The 4,743-nt window shown below is 38.2% G+C and overlaps 1 protein-coding gene across 1 annotated transcript; it reads right to left on the reverse strand.

The window, feature by feature from the left end:
- Nucleotides 1-314: 314 nt before the first annotated feature.
- On the reverse strand, nt 315-1,337 carry LOC149862608 (olfactory receptor 6B1-like). The gene has a single exon (XM_090055975.1). It carries the CDS (start codon nt 1,329-1,331, stop codon nt 315-317), a length of 1,017 nt encoding a protein of 338 aa, XP_089912101.1. The 5' UTR covers nt 1,332-1,337.
- Nucleotides 1,338-4,743: the final 3,406 nt, after the last annotated feature.

Below are 4,743 nucleotides of genomic sequence, written 5' to 3' on the forward strand. Positions count from 1 at the left end.
TTTTACCACATCAGCTACTCCTCAGTAACTGCCCCTCCCCACATCCACTGTATGCAACGTACAGGGAGACTGATGTCTGGGCCTACGTGTAGGAAGCGTCCAGTTGAAAAAATTGGGTATATATTGGCTTAAAGCACAGACATCTATTCATTATTCTTATATGGAAAAAAAAATGTTAAATGAACACTGTGATTTCAGGACAATCCATTCATTAGAATAGGATGCTAAACATATTTAATGTATTTAATCTCTCTAAAGTTTTTCCTCCTTTTCCTTCTTTTAGAATTCCCCAAACCCCCTGGGCCAGGAACCATTCATTTTCCACAGATATGATTCCTATTATTTTGCTTGAACATGCTTATAGAGTTTAAGAAAGTTGGCATTATTTTCCAATTCATAAACAGGCAGACAACTTTCTTTACAGCCTCCTTTACTTCTTTGTTTCTCAGGCTGTAAATGAGAGGGTTGGCCAATGGAGTCAGCACAGTGTAGGAAAGAGACAATATTTTGTTCAGGGCTCTGAGGTTGTTGGTTCTTGGCAGCATGTAGACAATAGTTATAGACCCATAGAAAATTGTCACCACAGTAATATGGGAGGAACAAGTTGAAAAAGCCTTTTGTCTCCCAGTAGTGGAAGGGATTCTCAGTATGGTGGTGATAATGCAGACATAGGACATGAGAGTCAAAACAAATGGGGGCAAAAGGAATATACAGCCAAGACTGAAAACTATAAGTTCTAGCTCATAGGTGTTACTGCAGGAGAGTTTAATCAGTGGTAAGTAGTCACAGAAGAAATGGTCAATTTGATTGGGTCCACAGAAGGTTAATTGTAACAAGAAGAGATATATAATTGAGGCAACTATAAATCCACTGATCCATGAGCCAGCAGCAAGGTTGAAACAAAATCTGTCACTCATAAGGGCTGCATAATGCAACGGTTTACATATGGCTAAGTACCGATCATAAGACATCACGGATAACAGACAACATTCTGTAACTATAAAGAAACCAAAGAAAAAAAATTGGATTAAACAGCCAGAGAATGAAATTGTTCTGTCTTCTGTGATGAAGCTGGCCAGCATCCTGGGCAGGAGGGTGCAGGTATAGCAGGTCTCCAAACAGGACAAGTTCCCCAGGAAGAAGTACATGGGGGTGTGCAGATGCTGAACAGCTATGATGAGCACAATGATGAGGATGTTCCCAGCCATGGTTGCAATGTAGAGCATGAGAAACAGAAGGAAAAGAAGTACTTGCAACTCTGGAAGAATTTCAGATCCCAGGAGGATAAATTTGGTGACAGAAGTTTGATTTCCTAACTCTGCATTTGCCATGGCATCAGAGAGATTTCACACAGCTCTGCAAAATAATTTGAATAAAACAGCTCCCTTTGAAAATCATAGAATCAGTCCCTCTCTTGAGTTTTCAAGGGACTAATCTTGCCTAAAAATGACACATATAGGTAGGTGGTTTAGAGTTCCAGCTAGGAGGTGAATACTGCATATTTGTTTCTAGAATGCCTACATGGGAGCCATTGTGCCACCTTTGTCATTACAAGAAAAGGGCTAAGTTCTCTTTTATAGATATGTAAGAATTGTTTTACAGCATTTCCAGTTTCTGCATCATGCACCCTCCTAACTGGCTAAGGTCAAACACTAGTTCTTGTGTTTGGGGAATCTTCAGGTTACAGTCTCTGATATGACTGGTGATTGAAGGAAATGGGCACGTCTAGCATGTCCTATTTAGGCTACACTCTAACTCAAAGGTACGAAGATAATGTTTTAAAATTACACAGTTTATAATATGAATCCCATTCATACTGTTCCTGCTATTTCTGGAATTTTGCTGCCATAGAAGTTGGTTGTAAGAAAGTTAATCAAATGGTTGTAGTGTTTTAGGCTAAAATGTCATGAACTCCAGATAAAAATTGTAATAATTCCTTTCTTTACAACTGAAAAACATATCCATTTTTATCACTGCTAATCATATAAATATGGTTTGGCATCTTAGAGCACTGGAATCTTTCTGACTCCAGAACTGGTACATCAGAAAACTAATTCATAGATTCTGAATCAGAATAAATCCCCACTCTCTCTTCATAAGGAGATAAAAGGCAGATTTTTGTACTGTTCTGGTTGTTAGTATGCTGAATTCTGAAACCCTGCCAACCCCAAGGGTTTGGACAGCATTTGTCAGGTTCCACAAATCATGACGTTAATTTAACTGGAATGCATGTCATTTGACAAAAGAATTAACTTTTCCCCCTTCCCTACAAACAGAGCTTGTTTTAGAAAAAATCCAAGTGACCAGACCAAAATGCAAATTATGTACATGTGTGTCATTATTGAAATTCACACTGTGTACTTTGGGACTATGCTGAGAACCATGTAGAAAATTCAGTACATTGGTTCTGCACTCCAGTTTAAGAGACAGAGATGCAACTGGATGCTTGAACATCCTGAATTACAGCAGCACACAGGACGGTATCTGTGGCTGCTATGCCAATGGTGGGGTCAACTGGAAGGGGCCACCAAAGCCTTGCATTCATTTGGCACTGGATTTATGACCCAGATACTTTGTTCCAGGTGCACCCAAACTCTCAGACTGGTCATGACCTCTCCATTCAATACTAGGAACATTTTATAGGACAGAGAAGCAGATAAGAATAATGCTTCACTTCTATGCCTACCAATCCTAGAGCTGTCACAGGGGTAAGGTACATCTGACTAGTATGCTAGCTTCACCCTAAGGTTCTCTCTTGAATATCATGTATCAACAGCCTGGGTGTTGAGGGCTGAGGCTCAGGCCCTCCCCCAGTAGGGTGGATGAGATTGGCTTGTGGTGTGCCCTCTGTCCTCTTGTAACATGAACATGCCTAACTTTTTGCAAGTTTCTTGTAGTGGAATTCAAAAGTGACTCTAGGGATAAAAATGTATTAAGGCTACATTGTTCAAATTTTTAATCAACATCATCACCACGAAGAGATAATTAGGAATATCCTGCCATTATCACAAGGTCTTGTTTCAGTCTAACTTGCTTTTTTCTGAAGTCACATCATCATGTAATGTACAAAACTATCCCATTAAACACATTAAATGCTATCATGTAATTATGTATTTTCTACTGCCTATAATTAAATATTTATTTGTACATTGCTGTTGGCATAATAAGTCTTTTAGAATAATTTAAAGTATATCTGACCTAAGCCAGACTAAACTATTTTGAGAATTAGAAGCAGGCTATAAGAAATGAGAAATTTAAAAAACTGTAATTTAAATCCTGTCTGTAGACAATATTTTCAAATTTACAGAAGATGCCATTGTTTTTATTGAGGTCTATGTCTACATTAACATGCCAATTTTCAGCTTTTGAATTCTGTTTTATTCAGTTGCAGTGAAAAATGGAATGTGGATCAGCATTGAAAAAATATCTGTGTGTTCGAGTAAGTTAAGTATTGTATATTCAAATGTTCAAGTGATGGTGTTTTAAAATGTTAATATTGATAGTGTTTTGGTATATTGAAGCACAATCTAATGCTTTTATTGCACAGATAGCTAATCAGTGTACTATTTATAGGGTACATGTTTGACTATTGCATTTACATTCACGAGTTGACAAATAAGTTCTCTCTCTCTCTATCCACTTCTCTGTCCATCTATCTACCTACCTACCCACCCCAAATCTGAGATAAGATTATTTCAAGAAATGAAAAGAAAAATGTTGCTTTACCTTATCAGGAAGAAGAAAAAGTTAAATCTCTGATGTGGTCCCTTCCATCCTCATTCTAGAGACCAAAGTAGCGGTTGTGTAGTCAATCTTGTATCATGAGGTATTTAAGAAGCATCATTTTGCCCGGTTAAGAAACCCACACATTCTCAGAAAGATGCTGTGGTTCTTCACCCATGCTTTTATCTGTATGTACACCATAGGCATTACACAATGTCAGTCTCTCCCTGGAAATATAATTTATCCTGTCTTTGAAAAGGTGATAATACTCCAGACATTTCTGCTGATGGGCATGTCAAATTATTACTATGGAGTCAAAGTCACAGTATGAGTAGAAGCAAGCGTGGAACTTTCAAATCCCCCCTCAAAACCCACTTGAAATATCAGTATGAAATAAATAAATAAAAAAGAAAAGTAAAAAACCAGAAACCTAAAAATAAACCCCTCTGCTCTCATTAGGGATGGCACAGTGTCACTGATTATGAAATAATTTATCATCTGAACAACATAACTGAATTTCAGCCAGAATTCAAGTGTTCTTCAGTGCTGACATCTCCCATTGGCTATATTAAAAAAAATAAAGCTCTTTCACCAAGCAGAGAGGAAGCACTAATACTGGAAAGAAATGAATGCATTTAAACATGCATACAATTTTCTTTTAGTTAAGCCTGAGAAAAATTCACTGCTTTGGAAGAAACATCCCAAATGATCAAAGAATAATGCTGGACATGGGCCAGCTGTATATGTGAAACACTTCAGATCCTGTGCTAATTTAAAGTTATGTGGATGATACAGGCCTTTCTCAACTGATGCAGTTCTTATTGTGCTGGAAGTGATGCTCTTGAGCTGCTCCATAAATAAGGGGCTACAGAGCAGGTATCCCAGCATGATTGACCACTGTGCTCCAGAGACTCCAAGGAATAGCTGAGTGGCAACTTCAGAGCTTTCTGAGTTTCATAGTTAGTAGGGTCAGAAGGGACCTGAGCAGATCATCAAGTCTGACACCCTGCCATGGCAGGA

The sequence above is a fragment of the Crocodylus siamensis genome, chromosome 6 (genome assembly GCF_052110815.1).
Source record: "Crocodylus siamensis isolate JL-2025a chromosome 6, ASM5211081v1, whole genome shotgun sequence".
Lineage (NCBI taxonomy): Eukaryota > Metazoa > Chordata > Crocodylia > Crocodylidae > Crocodylus > Crocodylus siamensis.